At 42.0% G+C, this 27,032-nt stretch overlaps 2 protein-coding genes across 5 annotated transcripts in view; both read left to right on the top strand.

Moving 5' to 3' along the window:
* Positions 1-27,032, top strand: part of TMEM242 (transmembrane protein 242) — a 39,922-nt gene continuing 12,890 nt past the window's right edge. For 2 of the 4 annotated variants that reach the window (XR_006217972.1, XM_042987390.1), the window contains exons 1-3: positions 11-351; positions 1,339-1,439; positions 6,257-6,394. Coding sequence is in view for 3 of the 4 variants with exons in the window: in XM_042987390.1 (XP_042843324.1) it covers positions 267-351; positions 1,339-1,439; positions 6,257-6,394 (324 nt within the window). In the remaining variant the exon portion in view is untranslated. Of the gene's footprint in view, positions 352-1,338; positions 1,440-6,256; positions 6,395-8,175; positions 8,823-10,242; positions 10,276-27,032 lie in introns of those variants that run through there. The other 2 variants (XM_042987392.1, XM_042987391.1) reach the window with 2 other exon arrangements.
* LOC102957287 (L-lactate dehydrogenase A-like 6A) lies at positions 270-25,389 on the top strand. Its single transcript, XM_042987389.1, has 3 exons — positions 270-351; positions 6,257-6,394; positions 22,142-25,389. The coding sequence occupies exon 3, from the start codon at positions 22,203-22,205 to the stop codon at positions 23,346-23,348; it is 1,146 nt and encodes a 381-aa protein (XP_042843323.1). The 5' UTR covers positions 270-351; positions 6,257-6,394; positions 22,142-22,202; the 3' UTR covers positions 23,349-25,389.

The following is a 27,032-nucleotide window of genomic DNA, read 5'->3' as shown; positions in this document are numbered from 1 at the left end:
CACTTTGGAGCAGGCAAATGATCCAACCTGGAGTCGGCCTGGGAGGACACCACCCTCGGGGCTGGGGTGGGGTCACCACGGGCAGCCACCGTGTTGTTCTCGCCCGTCGGCGGGGGAAGAGAGAGGGTTTGGGGTGAGCCGCCATTCCCCGGACCAGTATTCAGAACGCACAGGGAGAGGAGGTAGCGGAACCTTTGTCCTCCGCCTCACTCTCGTTTCCACCCGGACTCAGTTGGCGTCGGACGCAATTGCGGAGGCCTAGAAACATGGAGGCGGCGGGTGCTGGGGCTGGGCAGCCGTCCTCTCTGGAGGCTCCGGAATCTACAGACGATCGGCTTTTCCTGATTAAAGGTGTGGTGTGGTGTGGTGAGGTGCTGGTGCCCGGGCGAGCTCACCCTGGGCCTGCGCCGAAGCCTCCATTTCCACACACACCCGGCCCTGGGAGACCTTCCCTTGGGCTGCCGCTGAGTTTAGCCGGTGGGGACGGGGATCAGGGGTCGTGCCCATTGGAATCTCCCCTGGGCTTGGGGCTGGTCCCTCGAGATGTCGTGTGTGCTGCATTTCCCCCATCACTCTGCAGTTTCTCTCGTGCCGCCCCCTTTCGAACTCCCACTATCTCGTCCCCCCCCCCCCCGCCCCCCCGGAGAAAAACTTCATGGCACCATCCGGGTGAAGAGGGTAAGGGACCCTGCGACGATTCTCACCACTTGGGAACGGATACCTCAGGATGACCGCAAGCACCAGAGGTTTCACATTGCTATTGTTTATGTTTTGCAAGAGCTGCCTAGTTAGCGTTTCTCAAATTTCAGAAGGGACTTAAAATGTAATTTATTTTTTATAGTTTTTAAAATTATTATAATAATTTTAAAGAGAGAGTGCACCAGCGGGGGACAGTGGCAGAAGGAGAGAGAGAATCTTAAGCAGACTCCAGGCTTAATTCAGAGCCTATTGTGGGTCCCAATCCCAGGACCTTGGGATCATGACCTGAGCCAAAATCAGGTCCCAGGCTGAACCCACTGAGTCACCCAGGCACCTCTAAAATGTAATTTAAAGGAGCGCCTAAAATGTATTTTAAAGGAGTGCCTGGGTGGCTCAGTGGGTTAAGCCACCAACTTTTGGTTTCAGCTTAGGTCATGATCCCAGGGTAGTGAGATCCAGCCCCTCCTTGGGTACACTGAGCACAGAGCCTGTTCATAATCTCTCTCTTAAAAAAACAAAGAAAAAAAAAAAAAAAGGTCTGAAACTTATTTGTGTATGTCCTCTTAACTTAAGGTGTTTTTTTTTTCCTCCCTTTAATCCCTCTCACCCTCCATGCCCTACCCCCAAAACTCTTGGCAGGTGGAGTTTTCCTTGGTACTGTTGCTGCAGCAGGAATGGTAGCCGGATTTGTTACAACATTATCATTGGCTAAAAAGAAAAGCCCTGAATGGTTCAATAAGGTTTGTGACAAGGAAATCCATTAATAGCAGTGTTACTGCTTACAGATAGCTGGTAGCCAGTGTGCACAGGGGAAGTGAAAAAAATGTTGGTGGCCTTTCATATTGTTTTAAGAAGTAAACCTGTGTCCACCTATAGATTCAAGAAGTGTACAAATTAGTGGTCTTTATTTTCATTAAAGTTTTTTTCATGTTTATTTTTGAGAGAGCAAGAGCAAAGCAGGGAAGGGGCAGAGAGAGAGGGAGACAGAGAATCTGAAGCCAACTCCAGGCTCCGAGCTGTCAGCACAGAGCCTGGTGTGGGGCTCAAACTCACAAATCAGGAGATCAAGACCTGAACCGAAGTCCAAGGCTTAACCAACTGAGCCACCCAGGCACCCCTATATCCATTTAAAAAGATGTATTTAATTATGTGCTTTCTTAAATTTTAGCAGAAGGAGACTAAATCTGGGTAATTCCCTATGAGTTGTTAGAGGCTCCAGTATTTTATGTGCCACTAAGAAAAAAAAAAGTAATGCCATTATTAACTCTTGACATAATACTGATCGCCAGAGGCATTTCGTTTTATTTTTTAAAGTAAACTTTACACCCAACGTGGGGCTTGAACTCATGACCCTAAGATCAAGACTCACATGTTCTACTGACTGAGCCAGCCAGGCACCAGAGGCATTTCTGTTTCAAAAATGTTAAATTGTTGAAGTAAAGTGCGTCTTGTCATCAATGAAAAACATAGGTCAGCTTCTTGAACCCAGAGACCACACATGCGTGTGCACTGCAGCAGCCCTGCTCCCCAGAAAAGGGCCTGACACACAGGTGCTCAATAAGTTTTGGTTGAAAGACCATAACCTACTTATGGCAGAAAATTCTTACTCCATGAGCAAGATTGAGTAATCACTCATGTGGACATATCTACCTCATTTCCCCAGTTGGTGAGGATTTTTCTTTACGTTGAGTTGTTACTTGTTGGCGTGTGTTGTCCTGTCTCTGCCCTCTCCATCCCATATGGTGTATTTATCCATTACTTTATTGCTTCAACAAGTGTTAACTTGGGGATCTTTTATGTGTCAGGCATTGTGCTTGTTAGGAGCTGGAGATACAGAGATGAGCAAAATATCTGCCCTTCAGGAAGCTAGCATCTGGTGCAGGAGACATATTAAACAAGTATTTACACAGTTAACTGTATAATTACAACTTGAAGAGCAGTGTTACGTGAAAATCATAAACCAGTCGAATTCTCTTTCCACTTCAAGCTGCGGTCCATAGAAACTCTTTGGGAGATCTGTAACATCAAAACTGTTTTCATAATAACTCAGACATTTGTACTAATGGTATGGAAGCAGTTGGGGGTAAAGCTGCTGGTGCCTTGGTGTAATCAAGGCAGTGGCTCCAAACTACTAGCAGTCACTGTGTCTTTAATTACGATGCACCTGTAGTTTAAAAAAAAAAGCCATAATTGCATAAGACTGCCCTTGTTAAAGCAGTAAAAATATTAATTTTATTAAATCTTAACCCTTGAATGTACCTCTGTAATATTCCATGTGAAGGAATGGGCGGTAGGCGTAAAGCACTTCTGCTTTATACCAAAGAAAGATGTGTTTCTCCAGGAAAAGCAATTGTGTGATTAAGTTGCATGCTGAACTAGCTGCTTTTTTTTCCCATGTAATATCATTTTCGTTTGAAAGAGCAACTGACACACTATAGTTACTCAGAAGTGGGTATTTGGCAGACATTTCCTTCAAAATGAACAAAATGAGCCTGTGTCTCTTCAGGCAAGCACTGTTGGTGTTTGTTGCCAGTGGTAAACTTCGAGCTTGCAAGTGAAAAGTAGATTTTAGGAAACTTGTATCTGCCATTCTGATCTTGATAGGTGCTCAGTACTTAAAGGCTTTTCTGGTGAGATTGGTGGTAATATTAATGATGTGAAATTTTAAATATTTAATAAGAGGTGTCAACATTGGGGAGATCTGCATAACTTGGTTAATCAATATTTTCTGAACGATCATAATGCATGGATGAAAGGCCCATTTGAAGTACAGAATAGACTAATGGATTTTAATGTAGCAAAGTAGAAAAATTCATCAGCGTGACTTCAGATTCCAAAGTGCAACTATCTGTGAAGTTTGGGTGTAGCATCAGAAAAGAAAGGCTATTGAAATACTCGTCCCTGGGGCACCTGGGTGGCTTAGTCGGTTAAGCCTCAGAGTCTTGATCTCAGCTTAGGTCATGATCTCACAGTTCCTGAGATCAAGCCCTGCGTCGGGCTCTGAGCTGACAGCCTGCAGCCTGCTTGGGGTGTTCTCTCTCTCTCTCTCTCTCTCTCTCTCTCTCTGCCCCTCCCCTGCTCAAAACAAACAAACAAACATTAAAAAAAAATACTTGTCCCTTTTCTAACCACATACCTCTGTAAGGCTGGATTTTATTCAGATACTTGAAAAACATATTGCAACAGATTGAATACAGAAGCATTTATGAAAATTCATCTGTCTTTTATTAAGCCAGATTTCTAAAAGCTTAAGAAAAATGTAAAACATTGCCTCCTTGCACTAAATTCTTCCGTAAGATAGTTGTTTATATTAAATAGGTTTACATTAATCTATATTGGCTTTATTTTTAAATGAAGTAATATATAAAACTTAAGAATTTCTTAGTTTTAATTTCTAATATATTAAATATTAATAGATGTAATCCACATAATCAGAAATCTTTGGGATCCAAGCATAAATGGATCCTGAAACCAGAAAGTTTGAGAACCACTGGCCTTGATGTTAAATATGTTGTGTACAGCTCCACCTCCCCTCTGGGGAAGCATTTGAATTAGAGTATTACCATTGATCCAGACTCTGAGAGGTAAAGGTTTGTAAAGGAGCTCAGAGGTTCTGAAGCAGTTAATACACTTACACTGAGCAAGCACACATTTAAGGATACCACTCAGGCAGTGTACTTCAGAGTCCCTGCGTGGCAGTTTTCTCTGACATTAATAGTGATAATGATACCTAACATTTGATGCTTACCATGTGCTAGCTGCTACTGTAAGGGTTGGGTTCACTTAACCCCCATCTCAACCCTGTGAGGTACCGTTACTGTATTGACCCCATTAAACTGTGGCACACATGGATTAAACAGCTTGCTCACCATGGCGATGTCTCCATCTTTGACTATTTTTGGAGAAGAAATTATTTGTAGCCACTTTTTATTTAACTAATCTTCTGCCCGGAATGTAGCTATTATTTATAATACAGATTCAGATTGCAACTCAGAACTTGAAAATGACCAGCTTTTAGTTGGGGACTGCCTACACTGCTATTATTTCAGGAGGATGATCATCATTTCTTTAAAGTCTTAATTTCATTGTCTTAGCTGAGTCCCATGCTAGAAAACTTGGAGTTGAAAGGCAGTAGTAAGTGATGAATGAGCATTTTTCTTTGTCCTTTGTTGAATCAACAGAGAAAGGTATAAGCTAAGGTGGCTTAAAAAAAAATACATGTACATATGTAATACATATATAATTTCTGTCCTTCCCAGGGAAATAAGGAACTTTTAAGTTTTCTAAAATAAAACTTAGGCACCTAAATTGACCTTGGTTTAATAATATTTGGTTAATGATGCTGCTTCTGGATGAAAATTCAGGCCAATTAGAAGTTAGTGAATTTATATGAGCTGTGTAGTATCCAGAAAAACGCTCTGAAACTATAGCATCATGAGAAAAGGGATAAGAGAGTTGTTTTATCATAGAAAATGGCTAAAGAAAAATCTCTTGAAAAATCTGGTTGGGTCTCATATCTACAAAAAAGTGGTAAGTCAGCAAATATTGAGTATCTACTGGGTCAAGGCATGGAGATCCAGATAAACCAAGCGTTTCTATGTGCTACCAGTAACATTCACAGTCACAACACCTGTGCTAAAATCCTTTATTCAACAGGTTGAGCAATATAAAGAAAATTATTATAAAAAAGAAAGTCTGGAGCAAATGGAAATACATTTTTAGAAGAAGACAACGTAAATTTTCTATCTCATCACATTAGCCAATCAGTTTGATGACATTCTAATGGACTTGGAGGAATCTTGACAGAATGTTATAGGGTTTTTCTGGAAGAATTATAGTAAAAATAGCAAAGAAGTTTTGGGGGGAAAACCCAGCAATCAGTGCCTTCAGTGATGGGGTGGTTATTCCCTTTTGAAGGTGTGTTGCGTTCTTACTCATCTCTAGTCACATTTGTATGCTGATAGTCTGAAGGTTGTTCTATTATTATGATTATAGATTTTTACCTTAATATTATACCTTGAAACCCAAGAAGAGAGTCATTGTTTATTTTCTCATTTCTCATTAATAGCTGCCATAATCTAAATTTCTACCGTGTGCCCGTATTTTGCATATATATTTAAAAGTCTTTGCAATGATTTAGATTTAGCTCTTTCAGGAACCCCTCCTTAAAACTTCCTCTAACTGCAGCAATAGACTAGGTGCCCTCCTCAGGGACCATGTATAGTTCTGTTGCACATTACATTTAGATCATAATTTTATGAGTCTGTGTCCTCCCCCCCATTGATTGAAATCTTTAATCAGAAAGAAGTTACTCTATTTACTTTTTTCTCTTCAGTATCTAGCAAAGCTCCTGGTAATTCCTTGCATATTCAAATATCTGTCAGAGAAGTTGTGACCTAAGTCCTGCAGTTATTAAGTAGCAAAGCTGGTATTTGAACTTGGGTTGGTCCAGCTTCCCAATATTATGATAGAATTCAGAGAGTCAAGAATTTCAAACACTCCCCAAATAATTACTCTTTCTGAACTGATGATTTTTTCCTTTCTGTCTTCATCGCAGGGAAGTATGGCCACGGCTGCCTTACCGGAGAGCGGGTCTATCCTTGCCTTGCGAGCCTTGGGTTGGGGCTCACTTTATGCGTGGTGTGGGGTTGGTGTGATCAGCTTCGCAGTCTGGAAAGCTTTAGGAGTACACAGTGTAAGTAACTACGATCCTATAATTGATATCTGGAATGTTTATTCTACTTTCTGTGGTCTAAATCTGCCTGATTTTCAAGAACTGTGTGTGTAACCTATACCCCAAGCTAAAAAGCTATATATTAGGAATGATTGGCTTTTTTTTTAAACTACTGGTAGGAAGTTCTGTGGACCAGGCTCTTTGTGACAGGTGAGAATCGATGGTGGTTTGGAATGGGTGGCAGCAGTGGAGTTGACGAAAAGAGGTTCTAGGTATATTTTGAAAGTAGAGTCAGCAAGGATTTGTTATACATCGGATGTGAGCGGTGAGGGAAAAAAATGACTTCAGGGATCTCCAAGGCTTTTGGCCTGAGCAGCTGGAAGATGGACGAGGACCAGTGTGAGAGGAGCAGGTGCTTGGGGATAATGTCAGGAGCTCAGTCCGTGGCCTGTGAGTTTGAAGTGCCTATTAGATGGCTAAGTGGAGAGTCAAGCAAGCAGTTAGATGTAGAAGTTTCGAACACAGAGGAGAGGTACGAGGTGAAGATGTAAACTTGAGACTCTTCGATATTTAAAGGTAGTATTTAAAGGCAGGAGATGGGGCGCCTGGGTGGCTCAGTCGGTTAAGCGTCCGACTTCGGCTCAGGTCACGATCTCGCGGTATGTGAGTTCGAGCCCCGCGTCGGGCTCTGTGCTGACGGCTCAGAGCCTGGAGCCTGCTTCGGATTCTGTGTCTCCCTCTCTCTCTGACCCTCCCCCGCTCATGCTCTGTCTCTCTCTGTCTCAAAAATAAATAAACGTTAAAAAAATAAATAAATAAAGGCAGGAGATCGGGTGAGTTCACCAAGGCAGTGAACGCAGGGAGAAAAGAGGTCGGAGGAAGGAGCTCTTGGGCACTCCCAAGGTGTAGACGCTAGGGAATATGGAGGAAATTAGCAAAGGAGTCCTCTCTACCAAAGAGCAAAACCAGGGAGAACCGGGAGAATGGTGACTTGGACACGGGTGAAGAAGGTGTACACTGGGGATAAGTCGTGTGAGATGACACTGTTAGTTTGCCAAGTGAGCAGTGTGGCAGTCCTTGGTGGGTAAAACTTCAGTGGGGTGGTACAAAAAAGAACGGAGGAGAGAGATTGGAGGCAGTACATATAAGCACATCTTGAGTTCTGCCATAACGAGAAAGAAAGAAATGGGGTCATAGCTAGAAGGGGCCTGAGATCAAGAGAGGGTTTTTGTTTGTTTGTTTGTTTTTTAAGTTGGGAGAATTAACAGCATGTGTGCGTGCTGATGGGAGTGATTCAGTAGAGGGGGAAATTGCAAGGGAGGGGGAATGATAGGTATTATTATTATTAAAAACATTATTATATTTTTCACATTTGGTTTAATCATAACTAAACATCAGCATTATTGTACTTTTCACTCAGAGTATTCTGACGAATAGATGTTGCTTTTCTCCTAGTCTGACACTTATTTTTAAAGTCACTTTGCTGGCTAGTAACTGTTTATGACAATAAAGTCAGGTTTACTTGGAAAAGTTAGAAGAGCCGTGACTGAAGATTTTTTTTTCTAAGATTTAATTTAAATTCAAGTTAGTTAACATATAGTGTACTAGTGGTTTCAGGAGTGGAATTTAGCGATTCATCACTTATATGTAACACCCAGTGCTCATCAGAACGAGTGCCCTCCTTAATGCCCATCACCCATTTAGCCCCCACCAACCTCCCCATGATTGAAGATTTTTGATGTTTTTTTGTTGTGTCCTCAGTTTTGCTTTTGACCAATGTAAAATCTCTTCTTCCATTGCAGATATTGTGCCAGACATTTTAGACCTAGCAGATTACTTAATCTTCACAATAATTATGAAGCAGGTATTAATATCCCCCATTTTATAAACGAGGAAATTGGGACTCAGAGAGGTTAAGTCATTTTTCCAAGATCACACAGCTTATAATTGACAGAGTCAAGATTTGGATCCAAGTCTGATAGTCTTTAAAACCTAGATTTTTTTTTCCCCCAATGTTACCTCCCTTAGCTAAGATGGGAAATCAAGGAGTAGCTGGAAGGGGCCGGGATGAGGGGAAGGAGGTGGTTAATTTGGTTTTGATTATGATGTGATCCACACCCACACATTCTTAGTAACTTGACAGGTTTTACTGGGTATCTTCAATGTGGGTCTCATCTCCCAACATTGTAATTAACATCAGTCTGGTATAGGACCGGCCATTTTCTCATAAAAAGGAAGACCTCCTTTTAGCCTTCATCTTCAGTAGAAAAGTCTTTAGGATATAATGGTAAAACAGTATTCATATGTATATATAATATGAGAGCAATTATTGAAAACAAGTGGAAAAAACAGAGAAAATACGTCTGGCAGAAATTTGAAGTTTTTGGGGTGCCTGGGTGGCTTGGTCCGTTAAACCTCTGACTTTGGCTCAGGTCATGACCTCGCTATTCGTGAGTTCGAGCTTCGTATCAGGGTCTGCCAAGACAGTGCAGAGCCTGCTTCACATCCCCTGTCCCCATCTCTCTCTGCCTCTCAACTTGCACTCCCTCAAAAATAAATATACATTAAAAACATTTTTTTAAAAAGAAATAATGTGGGTGAAATATAGGTGTGGGGGTGAATTTTTATTTTACTTCTCTGTGTTTCTTAAATGTGTATTTTCACAATAGAACCCTTTTGAAACAATAGTGCTAGATGTTATTTTTATTAATTTATGCTAAAAATGAAGCACAGCTGCCTAGGAGTTCACAAAACCCCTTCAACTATGTAAGAAATCTACTTGGGGGCATGAAATAATTAAGCTTTTAGTTTCTATAAAAATGATCGTCTGTTAGCACTTTATATTGACTTCATGGAAATGATTGGTGATGTTTCCAGAACTTAGTAATGTAGGTCATAAACTGAGTAATAAAGTTTTAAGATATTTGAAAATATGAATAGTCTTTAAATTAGAAGAGTCATAATAAATCAATCCAAATTTCCATAGACCAACAAAACTAAGTTATTTAAGTTAAGTTAAATGCTCAAGAACTTGGGCTTTATGGGCTTTATGGTGCTATTCTAGCTTCTAGAATGTGAGCTTCTTTGTTTTATGGCACCAATAGGAGGATTATTGCCTAGATAAAATAGTTGAGCAAGAAAAATTATTTTCTGATTGGCACTACTGAATACAATGATACTTGGAATCTTTTTATATATTCATGTCTTTAACTAAAAAGTGGGAATATAAATCTACTCTTTCCCTACCTGTAGTTCATTAGGAATATCAGTTTGATCTCCACATCTGAGAAGTCTCCCAGAAAAATGATTCACTGACAGCTTTTCAAGAGCACACCTTTTAATAGCAGTAGTGTTTGTTAATTTGTTCATTCAAAAGACATTTGTGGGCCTACCCTGATCCAGGCACTGTGCCAAGACAGGACTCCCCAGTAGACCGTTATTATGGAAGACTTAGTTTTTAAGACTCTCTAAGCAAATTCTTATTATATGACCCACTCTGAAGCTTGTGGAAAGCAATATGGTATATTTCAGTTCTGCATCTAGAGAATTGTGTGGTTGCCCTGAGTCCAGTGTGGAACTTTTATCACTATTTACTGCCTCACATTTGGAAATGTCATCTTTCTCTGACTAAAAACAATCTTAGAAAATGCTGAACAGAAATGGCCCAAGTGTGTGCACTCAATAAATAGTTGATATGACCATTCTAGATAAATTCAGGTAAATCAAAATCAATTCCAGTGTCAAATAATTGTTGGTAGCTACCCTGGACTGTATTAAATTCCCAATATAAACCCAGTTTAAAAAAAAAAAAAAGGGTGCCATCTAATGGCTGAAGGAGAGCAGTTTACATTCCCTGTTTTAATTCACAGCTACATCTGCTGGCCTAAAAGAGAACACGTTGAAATGCTCGAAGCTAAGGTCTTCAGTTTCTTAGAAGTATTTTGGATTTACTCTTTGTGTATTCATAATTATTATGGAATTTCATTTCACATAGAACATGTACAAAACATCGGATATGAATTTGTATTTTGCACGATGGTGTATCATTTAATTAGAGATTCAAATAAAGGAGAGCTAGTGGAGGCTATCTTGTTGTCAGCATACTGAAGCAGGGTAAGTGTGCTCAGGATGTAAGAGGGGACCCTCCCTGCCTTCGTGGAGGAACCAGTTCACCTTCCGCCTGGGATCAGCTCACCAGTTCCAGCCTGCTGAGCAGTGTTGTGGGCCAGCAAGCAAGGCCCGATTGCTCAGTATGAATTCATCAATTACTTTAAATTACAGTATTTTATCATCTGATTATGACTGAGGCAGCATTAATTTTATCACAGTAACTTAATTGTGAAGAGAATGAGCATTTACCATGAGTTTGTGGTCCCCTGATGCAGCTACGCAAACGATCCTGGGAGACTGCCGTGTTCGGGCCAAGTTCACACCGTGGAGGTCTGATTAGATTGTTTTTATTAGGGGCAGATATTTTAGGTTTAGAGAATAGTTGAAATAAAAGCTTGTCAGTAAGTAAATAAGGATTTCTAGGGATACCAAATAGTAATTCTCCAGTTATCAAAAGAAAAAAACATGCCATTTACAATTATTTACATGTTAACTTAAGCACAAAGACTTAACTTTTCTACCTTTTCTTTTTAAGTATTGATACTTGAAAGGATTTCTGAAAAGGTTGAGCATACTTATGGTTAGACATTTTGCCTTTTTTTTCCTCCCCTTAGAAGGAAAAGGAAGGAAGGAAAAATGTTGGATGCATAAATAATTCCTAATTGATATGACCGGGAGCGTTAGGCCTTTTTTTTATGCCTATGGACTCGTGTTCAACATTTGTTGGAGGTGAAGTTGTCTTAGAGTGCCGATCAGAATCACCGTTGCTAACATTTACTGTGCCTTGTATTTACTATATTCATGATACCTGGTGTAGTTAGAAATTTAGGGATAATTTACACTTGTTGCCCTCAGAGGAGCTAAAACCTCAACAGTAATAAAGCCATGAATGAAAACATTTTTAGTTATTGTGAAATACTTTAAATTGTCCAGAAATTTAAATTTAAAAATTTACTTGTAAATAAAGGGAACTTTTAGTTTTGTTTGTTTTTTTTACCATGGGATACTGTTTTTATTTACATATATTGCTTATTTTTTTAAGTTTATTTATTTATTTTGAGAGAGAGAGAGAGTATGTGAGCTCAAGTGGGGGAGGGACAGAGAACAAGGGAAAGAGAGAGAATCCCAAGCAGACTCTGCATCTTCATCAGCACAGAGCCTGACGCAGGGCTCGAACTCACGAACTGCGATATCATGACCTGAGCTGAAGTCAGACGCTTAACCGACTGGGCCACCTAAGCACCCCTTACATATATTACTTATTTAAAATTTTTTTTAATATTTATTTATTTTTCAGAGACAGAAACAGAATGCAAGCAGGGGAGGGGCAGAGAGAGAGGGAGACACAGAATCAGAAGCAGGCTTCAGGCTCTGAACTGTCAGCACAGAGCCTGATGCAGGGCTTGGACTCATGAACCATGAGATCCTGACCTGACCCGAAGTCACTTAATCGACTGAGCCACCCAGGCGTCCCTATATTGCTTAAAGAAAAACATGTTTAGGACCTATCTTAAAACAAAGACGGCTTTGTTTTTTTGTAAAATTATGTACTCATTGTAAAAAAAAAACTGTAGAAAAGTACAAAAGAGGAAACAAAACTCACCAGAAATCTCACTGAGTTGTAATCACTTACTAAAATAAAAACATCCCTTCAGACTTTCTATAAACATATTCATATAATTATATATAAATGTTGTTTTACTGTACTATTCTGGAACCTTTTTCACTGAATAGCCACAAGAACATCTTTGCACAGTAGAGTCTATAAATCTCCATCATTTTTAATGGCTACATGGTGCTCCATTATATTATAATTACTTAATCAGTCTCCTGCCAATAGCATTTAGATTGTAATTTTTCACTGTTTAAACACCATAGTGAACCTCTGCAGGCATGCATCTTTTTGTACTTTTCTTGGTCAGGAAATTTGTCCTAAACACAGATGATGTTATTGTTAAATCCAAGTGCATTTTTAAAATGTTTTTGATACCTATTGCTAAGTGCTCAGTTTATACATTTAGAAGATATTGACAATGCATACAGGTTTCCTAGCACCCTTGCCATTAGTGGCTTCTATTACTTTGAAATGTTTGCCAATCTGGTAGACGGGAAATAATCTCTTTCTTTCTTTACTGCATCTCTTTGAAGTCCCTGTCGCTATAAAGGCTTTTATGCAAATAACCTGTGATTGGAGTTTTAACATATCTCTCCAGCCCCAGTGTTGCTTCCTCATCTGCTGATAATAGGTTGGTTCTTTCTCAAGAGCCAGGCTTCCTTTTCCTTGAAAACAAAAAGTAAAATATGTAAATAAAACACATTTTAAATATTTCTCTAAAAATTGGCATTCAACTTTGCTATTCTAAGAAAGATTCTTTAAGGGAAGTAAGATTATCTCCTTCCTCTAGGACAATATTGGATTCATTCTAATAAAATGTATTTTCTCCAGCTCTTTTTTGTAGCTGCTGCTAAGTATACTTTTTATGTTAATATTTAGGCTCATTTCTTAATGTCCTTGTGACCAGCTTTAAGGGCTTTTGCTAATTACAGTCAAATCTCTTTCTTTTGACTTTTTGCTAATTTCAACATCTGCTATATCTTATATTAAATATTTTTATGCCTACACCGTTTTTAAGTTACTCATTTCAAATGAAGCAACATTGTGAATGCTAGAACTGCATATGTAAATAAAACTATGGAAAAGCTTAGAAGTTTTTAACTTCTAAGATATCTAAGAAGAAAATAGACTGTGCTTTGTACTTCTCATTGGTTTGGTCAAAGATTAAAAACAAATCCGTCTCTTGGCAAATTGTTTAATGGTAGCCACTTCTGAGGAATCTGCAGGGCAAATCTGAAAAGTGACTGAAATATGTCCCTTCTGCGTCCTGGCCTAATCTAATTTCAGAGCCACCGGCTTCTGTCCCCAGGAAGCGGACTTCACTTCCTTATTCTGATTACCATAATGTCAGCTGACCCAGCCTCACGTCAACTTCCTGATAGTACTTACTAGAACACCCGGAACACAGAGTCATCGTGATCTTGCACAGATAGTTCCGTCTGTCAGGCTCAGGGCCTTCAAATGGCATAAGCATTGAGGAATATATTCCCGGAATCATTTTCAAATTAATTGGAAGTGGCACTGTGCATCACTTAAATCTAGGTCTGAGGTGACAAGAACATCTCCGTAACCCTTCTTTCCCATTCACTGCAGCTCTAATGGGCTTGGCATCCGGTGGTAAGAGGCACTCAGTGTGATGTGGAGGAGCAATTTGGTGACAGAGACCGAATCACAGGGACTTGCTCGGTCTAAAATGGGAGATAACAGCTAGTGTCTTTTTTTGGTTTTGGGTTGTTTTTTTTTTTTTTTTTTTTTTGCCTAAGCCAAGGGGGTGGAAAAAAAAAAAAAAATCAGCTTTTTTTGGCATATTGCCAATATACCTCTTCTAAAAACCCACGTTTTCCTTTTATAAGTAAAACAGGGCCCCAAGCATTTTATAATATAGGAATGTGCAACCATTACTAGAAAAGATCAGGTCTGCCATGAAAGCCTTCTTGTTCCAAAGCCTGACACAAATCAGGCTTAATCACCTCAGGAATGTTCCCAGCCTTACTCCACCAGAGGAAAAGTATCCTTGATTTCACTCGGGTTTTCCTTTTCTTTGTCCTTATTTCTTCTACTGAGCACAGAAAATTGGACTCACGTGAGCAGATCTCTCTAAATAAGGCTTGTGGAGTGAAGACCTGATAGCATGTGTCTACCTTTGTTACGAAAGGTACCTATTCTTGGTCACTTAGAAATCTCTAAGACTCCATGAAAAAATTTATATGTGTATGTTGGTATATTTATATATATTATTAATCATTTACCGGTATATCAGACAATGAAGTGGTCTCTCCAGTTGAATTTTTCTGACTGAAATATTTCTAACAATTTTAAGAAGAAATCTTTTTTTAAATGTGCTGTGTATCTTTCCACAATGTAAATTGTGCTGAACATAATCTCACTATTTTTTGATGACTCCGATACATCAGTTTGCCTCTTGTGCGAACGAATGCTGGGCTTCTATAGTTCTTTATTCGTTTTGTAATTTTTCTCAATCCTAGTTTGGCTCTTACTTTTTATTTCCCACTATCCCATCTACTTCTGAAATGCTGCTGCCTTATTTTACACATTAGATGCTAGTTCCTTGCTTTGCCCTTGAATTTTCTCCTTTGCAGGCTCCATCCACTCTGGTGGCTTCATCCACGTGCAGAAGGTTGCCAGGTCTGCATCTTGAGTCGACCCCTGAGCTCCTTGCTCGTGGACCCGCTCGACTGGATGGCCTGCAGGCATCACACGTGTCCCCACCTGCATGGTCATTCACCACCCCTCACCCCATCCCCTCCTCCTGCATCACTCGGGGGAATGGCTCCATCATCCACAGAGCTGCCCAGAGAGAAAAGCTAGATTCTGTTCATGACCACACTCTTTGTCACCCCTGTATCTAAACAGTCACCAAGCCTTGCTTCTCCCACACCCCCACAGCCACTGTAGTCGGGGTGTCGCCCTGCCTCAAGATGGTCACGACTAATCTCCATTCACCCTGCCTCCCGCCCGGCCTCTCAATAGTCCTTTCTCCACACTTTGCAAGAAGGCCATGGCCTTCATCTTCCCCAAACTTCTCCCTGCATCTGTACCACTCACTCTGCCTTGTTCATGTCACCATGGACAAGGTGGCCATGCCGCTACCAAGGGCTGACCCCTACCATCTGCCAGAGGATCTTGCTTCCGGAATTATCCTCAGCCTTAGCTATTGGTTTCCCCTCTGCTGCAGCGTGTACAGACATGTTCCAGTTTCTCCCGCCTCTATAAATTCTCTCTGACATTCCTCATCTTTCTCCAGCTGCCAGCCCATTCGTCTGCTTCCCTTCATAGAAAAGATCTTTCGCAGGGCGCCTGGGTGGCTCAGTCAGTTGAGCGACCTGCTCTTGATTTCAGCTCAGGTCCTGATCTCAGCGTCATGGGATCGAGCCTGGCATTTGCCTCTGCACTGAGTGTGGAGCCTACTTAAGATTCTGTGTCTCCCTCTGCCCCTCTCCCCTGCTCAGGTGCATGCTTTGTCTCTAAAATGAAAGGAAGAAGGAAAGAGACGGAAGGGAAGGAAAGAGGAAAGAAAGGAAGAGTTGGGAAGGAAAGGAAGGAAAAGATTTCTGACAGTTGCCATGGTCACCGTCTGTACTTCCTCCCCTTTCTCGCCTCAGTCCTGAGGGAAACTGCTGGGTAGGGTCACCAGTGCCCTCCTTGTTGCCACACCCAGGTCTTTATCATTCTGTTAGTTGACTCTCAGCGACATTTGACACAACTGAGCATTCTGTCCTCCGCAAAACACTCTTTGCTTCCGAGACCCCTTCGACCTCCCTGGCCAGATATCTTTGCACGTCTCCTGTTCTGGCTCCTCCGTGGCAGACCCGCAAACGTGGGAACATCCAGTGGCTTCCCACTTGGACCCATCTGTTCTCTTTCCGTCCTCGGTCCCTCGCTCCGCTCACCTCGTCCTCGGCATTTTCAAACAACCATACAATCTGTTGCCAGATTTGCCTCACAGCTGCATGTTGTGCATCGTCGGTCGTGGGTCCGAGAGGCACGTCCGCGACCGTGGCTCAACCACTCGGGGTTCCCGCGCCTCCGACGCCCCCTCCGTCTGTCTTTCCCACTTCGGCCAGTCCCTCTCCACCCCCACCCCCACCCCCACCCCCCACCCCCGGCTGTTCCAACCAAACCCTGGCAGAGACTCATCGTGGGTTCTCTCATTTCCCTTTATCCCCTTCGTCTCATCCGTGGGCCAGTTCTGCTTGTTAGCGGTGCTGCGAGACACAGCCTGGCTCCTCTCGTGGCCCCACCTGCACTGGCCTTTTGCCCAGCGCCCTGGAAGTTTCCCGGCCTCTCCTTCCCTGCCCCCCCCCCGCCCCCGCCCCGTCTCCTCCGCGCAGCGGCTGGCAGCTGGGGATACTCGGAGGTCTAAGTCGGATCGCGTCACTCCTCTGAAAATCCCTGCAGCGGCTCCCACTGAAGAGGTCGGCGGTCGCGCCCTGCCCCCTGCTCCCGGCTCCTCCGGAACCGCCACGGTCACCGCCCCCACGCGGTCACCGCCCCCACGCGCTGCGCGACACCAGCCTCTCCCCTTGGGCCCCTTCCTCCAGCCGCGCCAGGACCCTCCCTCCCCAGGTCTGCGCTCCGCCGCTCTGGCGTGACATTTAGAGTTTCAGCCCAAATTTATTTCACCTCCTCAGAGAAGCTTCCCCAGACCATCTGGTCCGAAATACAGTAGCCTCTCAGTTCGCCTCTGACAGCATCCTGTTTTCTTCTCTTCACAGCACGATTGCAAAAGGAAGTTCTATTGACCATTTTCTTGTTTCATCTGTCCTCACGAAAAGAATGTCAATTTTGAGAATAGAGACCTCATTTGATTTGTTCACTGTTGTACTCTCAGCACCTGTAACAGTGCCTGGCACAGAGGGTGCCCCCTCTGGCACACAGTTTCTGCCATGTCAGTGGCTCGCTGTTCCCTTGAGAATAAAATCCACGTTCCCTGAGATGGTTTGGCCCCTCCGTGATCTGGCCCCTACTTCTTCTTTAACCCGTTGGTTCTTAATGGGGGCAGTTTTGTCTTCCCCTCCCTGCCGAGGAAAGATATTTGACAGTATCTGGAGACATTTTTGGTTGTCCTAACTGGGGGAGCTACTGGCAGCTAGTGGTTGGAGGCCAGGGATGCGGTTCCCCACCCAGCGCTGCGCCGGCAGGCCCCACAGAGCGATCTGGTGCCCATGTGACTAGTGCTGCGGTTGAGAGTGGCCCCTTCTCTCTGTTACGCCCAGAGCTCGAGCCAGGCCGAGAGACCTTGTTCTTCCTGGCCTCTGAGCCCTGTCCTTGCTGATCTCCCCGCTGAACACCCCTCGCTCTTCCTACTGTTCCCCATGCTGGCTCTGGTCTTTGCCTGATTGGAGTCTTGAGGCAAACTAATCTTTAAACTTCACAACAGGGAGTTCATCCATTTGGGCAGTTTTGAAATTATAAAGGTAACTTCTACCATTAGGTAAATTTAAGTTTGTACCTAAATTGAAGATAACTTCCATATACAAACATTCTTCATATCGGTTTTGTTTGTTTGTTTGTTTTTTGATAATAGAACTGTTATCCAGGACTGTGGTATTATTTATATGAATCCAATCACAGAGAATACTTGGAGTGAATTAATAAAACCACACCTATTCAGTTAGAGCCTATAGCCATAAAATTAAATTTTGTCAGTTTTTAGCTACAATTTGGGATGTTTAAACACATACCAGTGAATTTTAATTGCCTTGTTTTCATGTTTTGTCCTACATTAAAATATTTCCTTTTTTCCTTTTGAATTATTAATACATGTAGCTCTTTTAAGTGCATCAAAGATTGTGTGTAGATGATATCTTTATCTTTATTTTTATTTTTTTAATGTTTTATTTTTGAGAAAGAGAGAACAGGAGCAGGGGAAGGGCGGGGGGGGGGGGTGGGGGGGGAAGAGAATCCCAAGCAGGCTCCGTGCCGTCAACGCAGAGCCTGAGCCAAGGGTCAAACCCATGAACCATGAGATCATGACCTGAGCCAAAGTCACATGCTTAACCAACTGAGCCACCCAGGCACCCCTATTTTTATGTATGTATGTACGTACGTACGTTCGTATGAGGGTGCATGAGCAGGGGAGGGGACAGAAAGAGAGAGAATATCTCAAGCAGGCTCCTCCCTCAGTGTAGAGCCCAGCACGAGGCTTGATCCCACAACCCTGGAATCATGACCTGAGCTGAAATCAAAAGTTGGCCTCTCAACCAACTGAAGCACCCAGATACCCTAGATGATGTCTTTAAAGAACAGAAGTGAGATTTGGGTTCTTTATTAGATGAATTTGCCAATTCCTGTTATGATATTTGAATACCATAAATGGAAGTTGATCCCAATGTTGTTTTGCAGTGACAGTCTACCTTTGTTCTATCAGGAACAAAGCTTTGTGGCCCTGCTTTTGTCCCTCCCCAACATTCCCCGTATTGCTGACAAAGGAAACTACATAAGGTGCTGGTATTTCTAAACACCCCCACACAAGGATTACAGAGTTGTATAGATTTTAGTACATGAGCAATAGAATCATAGCCCACTAATTTGTTTTAAAACTACAATTTGCATTTTATGATTTTTAAATCACAAAGAAGACTTTTAAAATAATTGTGTTTATATAATGCTCTACTTGCTTGCTGGTGAGTTTATAGCTTATAATATTAATTAACACTTCTTTCATTGCGACTTCTTTTTTTCTTTTTTCTTTTTTTTCAAATCAAGGGTTTTATGCAGTGGTTACTTTTTAAAAGCTTTCCAAAGAACAAAATATTTGTTTAAAGAATGAAAATATTCTTTCTGCCATTGCATATTTATTTTACTGTGTTTCTAGCACTGTAGAATTTCTTTTATTATTACTATTTATTTTTTATTTTTTATTTTTTTGTGTGTTCTAACTTGGTAAAGGGAGGTATTGGCTTTGGCTTTGGAAACAGTTAAGAAATCTTTTAGCCTATCCATAGCTTTGTCTAAAATTTATACATCAGCCTTGCTAAGAAACCCCAAACAGGCATCTATACATTTTACCTACCCCTTCATTTAGAACTCTGGTACTAGGTGGATTCTCCAGCCATGCCTTTCTGTTTCTCTCACCTTTAGCCTTACTTCACTCGGTTCTATATTCATTCTTTTTTTTCTTTTCAAGATTTTTATTTGTTTAAAGTAATCTCTATGTCCAGCGTAGGTTTGAACTCACAACCTTAGATCAAGAGTCGTATGCTCTATTGACTGAGCCAGCCAGGCACTCCTATACTCCTTCTTTTTTCTACCATGAATATTTACTCAATTCGCTTACCAAGCTGTGTTCTTGAGGATAGTGATATGCTATAAATAAAAGGTGATCCCTTTGGAGTGACAAATTCATATGTAATTACACTTAATTGTGTGTGAGAAATCCTATGATGGAGGAAGGTACAAAAGACACTGGTGGCGTAGGATTTTTAAAAGTCAGTTCTAAAAAAAATAAAAATAAAAAATAAAAGTCAGTTCTGCTTGGGGGGGGGGGGGTGGATTGTACAAGACTGAGAGGATGGAATATTTGGACCAGACTCCTAGATAGAAAAAGGGCCAGAGAGCTGGGGATGAGAGTCCAGACAGGTGGAATAGAATGGCTTAGTTGGAACAATTTGTGGTCCAGAGACTTGTTGGTCATCTTTTATTTCCTGCTTCCTCCTTCCTAGGTGATGTAATCAAGCATCCTCCTCCCATCAGCAATAATATTATACTGCCTTTTGAATAGATCATTTGAGTTAGGTTTTCCATTCGAAAGGAATAAGGAACCACCTCAGACAGGTCATTAGGGACTTGTCTGGCTGTATCTGACTTCGCACATCTTTGAGTAGACCTAAATCGGCTGTGGAGGTCATGTACATGTCTTTGTCTTTCTCAGTTCTTCCCTTCTTAGCTCAAGACTTACCGTAAATAAAAAGCTGCTTTGTTTGAGGTATTTTTACTTTGGAGAGTGTTATTTTCTCAAAATTGATTTAGTTGTGGCTAAGGGGAAAAGCTGAAGAGGCAGCTGTCAGAGATTTTCTTTCTGAAGAGGTTCAAACTCTAGAAAGAAAATTACTATAGAAAGAAGTCATCTAGCTAAGAGTTGTTATGTGCTTGAATCTCATCCTCAAGAACACTTATCTTGGAAAATGACTTGACTGGTCAAAGGAATCATTCTAGGAAGAAGGTGGGACCAGGCAGCAGGTTTACATATTTCCATTCTGCCTGGGATAGAAGAAACTACAGCTGTCAAAAGTTGGTCTTTTAAAAGGATCCCTCTGTGATGTTAGCCACCATTAAATAAAGATGATTGTTTTTAAAATTGCAGTTGTCAATTTGGCAAATGGCTACCATAAAACTGACTACCAGTGTGGAGAGAACTCGTGTTTGTGATGCTGTCACCGCTTTGTGTATATCATGGAGCTTGTGACCCTGTGCCATCTAAACAGTATGTCTGGTCCCTGCTAGAGTGCCGAGTCCCACCGAAACAGGGTTGCAGGAACCCCACTAATTGCCACACTTTCCCACCCCTCACCAACTGCTTTGCTCATTGTTCCTCTCTTCCTGGACTGCACTGCGGTGACAAAAGAATATAGATTTCTAAGTCCTGAATATAGAATATTCATTTTGTGGAGATTTGGTGTTCTGAAACCGAAATCTCTTTTTTTCTGACTGGGAGGGGGCTGTGTGTGCCAAGAGCCCTATTAGAGAAGAGCATATTGCTTTTTTTTTTTTTTTTTTAACATTTATTTATTTTTGAGAGACAGAGAGAGACAGAGCATGGGTGGGGGAGGGGCCGAGAGAGAGGGAGACACAGAATCCGAAACAGGCTCCAGGCTCTGACCTGAGCCGAAGTCGAATGCTTAACCGACTGAGCGCCCCAAGAGCATATTGCTCTTAAAAGGAGAGAAGTTTGAGGAATTATTACATGGTCAGAGTTGTTTTATAAGTGGGGAGAAAGTGCCATTATTTTTATTTGACTTTCGTAGCTTACTGGGTTTATTAGGGTATATATTTATACTTCATCAGATGTAAAGTTGCTATCTCCTTAGAAACTTCAAAGGAAGTTCAGAAGACTGGCCAGAGAAATGCAGTGGAAAGCAAGATATACTGATATTTATTTTACTGCTTTAATCAATAATCTGATCTGTGCATTGGTCAAAATTTGCCAGTTTAAAGACCTTTAACATAGATCTTCATTTGAATAGAAGGCTACATCCCCACCTTTCTACCTGAGAAATTTTTAATCAGGACTGTGAATCACACGGTTTCCTTTGGCATGAGAAAGTGGTAACGGCATCTCCCTTTGAGTTTCTACTGTTGGACTAGCTCACAGTCGGCCCCTTCCCCTTTTTGCCAGCGCTGTGACTTCCCCCCCCAAGTTGTGGATCATGGTCGTGACTGGTATGAAGGCAGTGGAACCTCTCCAAATAGAAAATTCTCCAATTGGATACAACTTAAAACAGGAGCCCCGCTTCTCCTATAGACGCAGAAAAATGGTGAAGGCGGCCGTTTGGAGACAGAGCACACGTACCGTATTCTTTCCGGCAGGGATACAGTTCAGAAAATCTAACCCTATTTTTATCTGTACCTACTGGAATTATTTCTACTTGGCATCTGTAGCAAAAATAGAAAATCCGTAATCCCGGGGATCTGGGTTGGCCCATTATACAAGTTAGAAATGGAAGAGAATTCATGTGTGTAAAACAATCTACAGAATTAATTTGCCAGAGAACCCCTTTTACCACCCCAGCCTGAGCAGACATGCAAAGTACCACTCTGGAGGCCCTTGAGATGCCACGCGAGCCTGCCCACTAGCACAGCTGCGGTAGTGGGCTGCGGGGCCCTCTGACGCCGCGGCCACGCACAGCCGAAGTAGTTGGAGGGGATGCGGTGCCATCCAACTGCCACTACCGCGCGCAGTCGCAGTAGTGGACCGGGGGGGTGGGGGGTGGGGGAGCGGTGCCTTCCAACCGCCAAGGCCTCGAGCCGCCGCAGTAGCAGGTGCAGGAGGTGTCTAACGGTCACCTGCTCTGTGCCCTCAGGTCACAGAGCTTGTCTGCAGTTTTCTTCCTTTCTCTCCCTCCACCTCGTGAGTGAGTAGCCATGAACTGGTCTGTGGGAGTCCTGCGGGCCGGCCGGAGAGTGGAGGCTGCGAGAGTGAATTTCCTGTGCCCGAGGGGGGCGCTGTGTCCCCGCCAGCCGTCAGGCATCCCCCTTCCGGTCGCCTGGCCCGTCACCCTCGTGTCCAGGATGGCGACCATCAAGTGTGAGCTTATCAAGAATTTCACCTCCGAGGAGGCCGTTCATCACAACAAAGTCTCCATTATAGGAACCGGATCGGTTGGCATGGCCTGTGCTATCAGCATCCTGTTAAAGGGTTTGACCGATGAACTTGCCCTTGTGGATGTTGATGAAGACAAACTGAAGGGTGAGACCATGGATCTGCAACATGGCAGTCCGTTCGTGAAAATGCCGACTATTGCCTCCAGCAAAGATTACCCTGTCACTGCAAACTCCAGCCTTGTGATCATCACAGCAGGTGCACGCCAGGAAAAAGGAGAAACACGGCTTAATTTAGTCCAGCGCAACGTGGCCATCTTTAAGTTAATGATTTCCAATATTATCCAGTATAGCCCTCGCTGCAAACTGATTGTTGTTTCCAATCCAGTAGATATATTAACTTACGTGGCCTGGAAATTGAGTGGATTTCCCCAAAACCGTGTTATTGGAAGTGGTTGTAACCTGGACACTGCCCGTTTCCGTTTCTTGATTGGGCAAAAGCTTGGTATTCACTCTGAAAGCTGTCATGGGTGGGTCCTTGGAGAGCATGGAGATTCCAGTGTCCCTGTGTGGAGTGGAGTGAACATCGCTGGTGTCCCTCTGAAGGATTTGAATTCAGATATAGGAACTGATAAAGATACCGAGAAGTGGAAAAATGTCCACAAAGATGTAATTGCCAGTGCCTATGAGATTATTAAAATGAAAGGTTATACTAATTGGGCCATTGGCTTATCTGTAGCTGATTTAACGGAAAGCATTTTGAGGAATCTTAGAAGAGTGCATCCAGTTTCCACCATAATTAAGGGTCTGTATGGGATAAACAAAGAAGTATTCCTCAGTGTTCCATGTGTCTTGGGAGAGAGTGGTATTGCAGACCTTGTAAAGGTGACGCTGACCCCTGAAGAACAGGCCCGTCTGAAGAAGAGTGCGGAAACACTGTGGGAAATTCAGAAGGAGCTTGAGCTTTAAAGTTGTTTGAAACTATCTTTCAGAAGTTACTGAAGAGATAGTAGGTGTGGGGTTGTATATGTCAAATTTTTTAATAAACTTGAAATTGCTAGAAGTTGGAAATAGGAAAGGAAGTACAGTGACTCATCTGTTTATTCCCCAGCTTTTTTATTTAGCATACAGATGTCAGGATGATTTTTTTTTCCCTACACAATTCCTAAGTGACTGCATCAAAGGTGTTTTTGTACCACTGATGTGCCAGTACTTGCCATATATATTTAGAGAGAGAGTTGCTATTTGGTCCAAAAGGATAAAGGATATAGGTGTTTATTGTGTTACAGAAATGATAATTTTCATTAAGTACATGTTAATTTTTTCATTCTGGCTGGCTTACACCTACTGTGTTCATTTATATACTGTTTTTAAGAAGTTGTGACTTTCTCTACAATGTAAAAATAAATATACATACAGACAGAAGTACTGTAAAGGAGCCATCAGCTGCCTTCATGCCCCTGTGACAACCTTTCAGGTGGGCCTTAAAAAAAGGCATTATAAAATGAGAGCTGCGAGTAGGGCCTGTGTGTTGGGAGAAGGGGGTGCACATGTACACACATGCTCGTGTATGGACGGCAGTGAAGCAGAAACGTTAGGTTAAAATAGGAAAATAGTAGTGATCTGGGTGGTAGCAGTTATGAAAGCGTTTAATGCAATATAAAGTATGAAGTGTAAAAAGATAGAAAAGAGCTTTTAGAAAGAGACCTGACAGAGGTGGCAAGTGTTACTGTCATTTATTTGTCAGAGAGACATTCCTAAATTTTGTCGCCGCTAAAAATAAAGCCTCTGAAATTATTTTAGAACTGCCTCTGAGAACCTGACCTGTTTGCACATTAAACCGGGAAGCGTGTTACGAGTTGTTCTTGTTAGGCCAGGTCTCATCAGCAGAGTGGCCCTGAGATGCTCTGAGGGCATCCCTCTTGCTCGGTTTACTTCACATTAACAAAGCTTTTGCTTTTGTATTGTGCCCTGTTGTTAATCACTGTCATAAAAATTGGCTATTTTAATGAGTGCTTCAGGGATTGTATTTCTCAGAAAGTTACACATTCACTTTTTATTCCTAAATCAATTGACTTTACTATAGATTCTAGACTTTCTGCATCTGATACAGTGAGGGTTTAGGAGAAAGTGAAGACGCTTGTCTGACCTCTACCTAAATGATGTACTAATAACGTAGAAAATGAGAACGATTTTCAAATTTGTGTTAGCCTTCTTGATGCAATTGAGTATTAAATAAATAATATGGTACGTTCAAACATATTTCAGGATCCATATGGACATAAGCCAAGCTAATTAAAATGGAAAGGTACCAGCATCTCCTCTCTAAATAAAACCGGTCCTGCTTAGTTGAATTTTACCAGGTAGACAGGACAGCAATCCACCCCCAAAAATGACCCTTTACCATACTGATCAGAGCTCCCATACTATTTTATTGGAAACATCTAGAAATGTTCTGACTACCCAGGAAGCAGTGTCATGTAATGGGACTAATTGATGTGCTGAGCTCTGAAAGTGGGAAGAATGTTGGTTTGGTTCCAGACGATTCTAAGAGCTTTTTAAGCTTAACTGCACAGAGTTCTTCTTCCCCTTTGTCCAGCCCTTGAGTTTTTATTCAGCCATGTTTCAGCCAAGATTAATGTAATTTTGAAGGGGATCAGAGCACACCTTAGGTCTATTTTGTAATTCTCTTTACTATGTCAAGTCAGAGTAGGCTGGGTTTACTACAGTGAAAAACAGTCTCCAAATGTGTGGCTCAAGGTTTATTTCTCTCATTAAATCCACTGTGGGTTTACTTGAATCTCTAGGGGAGCCGTCCTCCCCAGGTGGCTTTGTACCTCAGATTGCTTTGATCTTAAGGCACCGCCATAGTAACCCAGGTTTCCATGATTTCTATGGAAAGGTAAGAATGGCCTGGAAACACCTGCAGTTAAATGCTTCAACCTGGAAGTGATGCACATTTCTTTTGTCAGAACTAGTCATGTGGGTACCTAACTTAAAGAGGGTGGAGAAGTATAGCCCCCTGTATCTGGAAGTACATGACTACTGGCTATCAGTGAACATTAATAATAATCTGCCATACCATTCTAAATAAAATGGTAGCCATTGTAAGAGGTACATGTGCTTTTAGAGTCATTTTTAGTTAAAGCTGGTATGTGATTAGAGGTTATAGAGGTACCAAGTCTTTCCAGGTCACAGAATCAGTGGCTATGGTGAAAGAGCCCTGGACATCATTCAGTCAGTTGTACTTAGAAAGCATGTCACCATGGATGGGTTAACCTCTCTGACTTCTGGTTTCTCATATGTAAAGTGGCGATGCTCATTTCTGCCACAAAGAATTGTAAAGACTAAATAATAGCCTGATGCTTGGTAGAGTGCCTGACACATAGGTAATCTCATACGGCAGCCATTATTATTACTGTTCAAGTAACAGTTATTGTCTTATTCTGTGTTATGAAGGAGCTGAATTTCCAGCTTCTTCAAAATGACTGTTGGTCCTATAACGCTTTCATCGTTCTACCTCCAGCACCGGAGTCCCGCAAGAGGCAGCTGAAACCAAATGAGCTAGTCAGTGGCAAAGATATTATACAACTTGGAGCTTTTAATTCCAACAACTGCTTATTTTTTTAAGAATAGATACTATTCTTAAGGGTAAGGGTTTTCTCTAATTGGGTACATCTCTTGGGCTTTTAAGGAGTTTTTCAGCACACCACGCATTAGACCAAAAATCTTCATGTTGTTTTTTTCCCTGCCAAAACATGCATGGTAAATGTACAGCCATATCCCATGTTTCTCTCCTGGCTTACTGGCTATATGGCCCTTCAAACAACTATTGCAGTGTGAGTGAGAATAACATTATAAGAGACATAATCTTGAAGCCATTCTAACATCTAAAAAGTCAATCATACCCAGTCTTCAGAATGTCCATGTTAGTAACAAATTACTTGTAATACATTTCCCAATTGTCACGACACTGTATTCAAGGCTTGCTGCCTTAGAAAGCAATACTTTCTGACGGTATTACAACCCATCCCTGTTGGACACAATCAGTGGGACTTAGGGATGAGGTTCTTGCGCAGTGGGCTCATTGCCTTGGGGGGTGCCATTCCTGTCTTAGTCTTTGTGGAGAGCAGCGCCTGGAGTTGTGTAGTACACAGTGGCCCTGATTAGAAGCGTAGTCCTGGGACCCATAGCCAGGGAAAAATTCTCCCCAGTCAGAGGAAAGAGGGAAAAGGAAGACAGCAGGTAAGAGCTCAGAGCTTGGAAAATGCTTCAGAGTAGAACAGAGTTACTGGATCTCTAGTTCCCAACATTGTCCCGTCCTCACTGAACTTGTGGGGTACAGGGTAGGGGATGGTTTGTGCCAATAGCTGTCATTGTTATTGTGGAATTCAGTTCATTGGTTTATAATCAAATTTGCTTGAATTTACTCAACCCCTAAATCTTTTTTCAAGCACAGTTTTAAGCAGGAGAATGTTCTGTTGACCTGTGATAGCGTATCACTGATAACACCAACACCTCTGAACTGCATATCAGAAATTAATACGGGGGGGGAAAAAAACCTGAAGGTTTTCGTGTCCTATCCATATACATAAATAGTACAAGCTTAAAAATTTGTGGAACCCCATTGTTTAGAGTAACATGAGGCCCTCT

Source organism: Panthera tigris, chromosome B2 (assembly GCF_018350195.1).
Source record: "Panthera tigris isolate Pti1 chromosome B2, P.tigris_Pti1_mat1.1, whole genome shotgun sequence".
NCBI lineage: Eukaryota > Metazoa > Chordata > Mammalia > Carnivora > Felidae > Panthera > Panthera tigris.
This window is presented reverse-complemented; position numbering and strand designations above follow the sequence as displayed.

What these genes read in the sequence shown, in the direction of transcription:
- LOC102957287 (XM_042987389.1), top strand. Translation starts at nt 22,203, where the DNA reads ATGAACTGGTCTGTGGGAGTCCTGCGGGCCGGCCGGAGAGTGGAGGCT.